Raw genomic sequence first — 1467 nt, 5'->3', positions numbered from 1 at the left:
AACAGTAAAGTTATTTTTAATTTAAAAGCATTTTAATAAAACAACACAAATTAGTTATACAACAGCAGTTTTGGCAATTTATTTAGATTTTTTATATACTAATAAAGACTGATTTGTTAATTATTTTTGTTGCAAAACATGTAACTACCTTATACTGGTTTGCTTTGCGAGTTTTGGCCTTGGCTTTGCTTTCGGGACAATGTTTACTTTCTCTTCATTTTTACGCTTGTGCGTCATGATTTTGGAACTTTCTGGAAGCTCAAAGAGTTCGTTAACGCTGCATGATTCCCTTCTTCGAGTGTTCATTTGTGGTGGAAGAAGCTGTTTTGATGTGCTGCTAGATTCTGTTAAAACAAAATTAGGTACAGGCGCTTATGCTCGCGTGGCCAGAAAACAACAGTTGTTATAACACGAGTGTTCTGTTTCATACACCCCGTGCCAACTTCCGAGTAAACATGTTTGTTACTTTGTGGGTGATTATTTTTAGTTAATTATACATAACACAAAAACAACTCATATAATAAACGATGCCCAATTGGTTAAAACTAGGTGTAGTAATATATAGACTAGACAAACTGCCCAAGTTGAAACACTTTATAAAATCTAGTTTCTATAAACGCTATAGAAATATCCCAAGGAATACAAGCTTATAACATGAACATTTAACACTGCTACAAATGCACACAGATATGAGTAGTGCATTAAACAAGCACCTAGTTAAAAGATCATGTGTTTATTTTGATAAAAACCTGTTTTATTTGAGTCAGTATCATCTTGTTTGTTCTGATCATCAGTTATACTTTGTTCTGGGTTCACATTTTGTGATTTCTTTTTAATTTTGCTTCGAATAACATCAATTCCCTGTAAAAGACAAGTTTGTTATGTGAATATTTGTTGTAAAGTAACACAAAAATGAAGGGTATAAAAAATAATATTTTAAAAATGTATATCAGCAACGGATTTTGCAACTAACTAAACAAAGTATTTTAAAAAATATTTCTCTCACTAAAACCTTATTCGTTGGATAATTATTGAAGCATTTACTTCACAGTTCACATTTACCTTATTATTAGGAACAATATATATTGTTATCATTCCATTCTATAAAGGTATGGTCCAGCCTAATGGGCCAACTGTGGCCGATATACCATGTCTAATATTAAAAACACAAGCCATAAAATACTCACTCTTTTTAACTTTTCAGAATTCTCCTTTTCTCGTTTTCCCTTCGCAAGGTTGTCAACATTAAATGCTTCCAGTAAAATAGCAGTGAATAAGTTCAGTATCTAAAAGTTAAAACATGAACATTTTTATTGTTCTTAGGTATTGAAAATATGATAAGATCAAAGCATTAACTTTTTTTTGACAGTAGCAATAAAAAAGGAACTGGTAGGCTGGGATATAATGTGATATGGGAAAAAAACAGATTAATATGCAGTGTAAATGAATCATGTAGCAAATAGCACC

At 31.2% G+C, this 1467-nt stretch overlaps 1 protein-coding gene across 1 annotated transcript in view; it reads right to left on the bottom strand.

Annotated features, from left to right (window-relative positions):
• The window catches only part of LOC100185046 (sodium channel protein type 9 subunit alpha-like), a 25176-nt gene that overhangs the window by 10456 nt on the left and 13253 nt on the right, over positions 1-1467 (bottom strand). The window contains exons 17-19 of the mRNA XM_026834590.1: positions 1188-1287; positions 750-861; positions 149-344 (exon numbers count right to left, since the gene is read on the bottom strand). Coding sequence (XP_026690391.1) covers positions 149-344; positions 750-861; positions 1188-1287 — 408 coding nt within the window. The remainder of the gene's footprint in view (positions 1-148; positions 345-749; positions 862-1187; positions 1288-1467) is intronic.

The sequence above is a fragment of the Ciona intestinalis genome, chromosome 5 (genome assembly GCF_000224145.3).
Source record: "Ciona intestinalis chromosome 5, KH, whole genome shotgun sequence".
NCBI classification, from domain to species: Eukaryota; Metazoa; Chordata; class Ascidiacea; order Phlebobranchia; family Cionidae; genus Ciona; species Ciona intestinalis.
The sequence above is the reverse complement of the archived record's forward strand: the minus strand, read 5'-3'. Positions and strand labels throughout refer to the sequence as shown.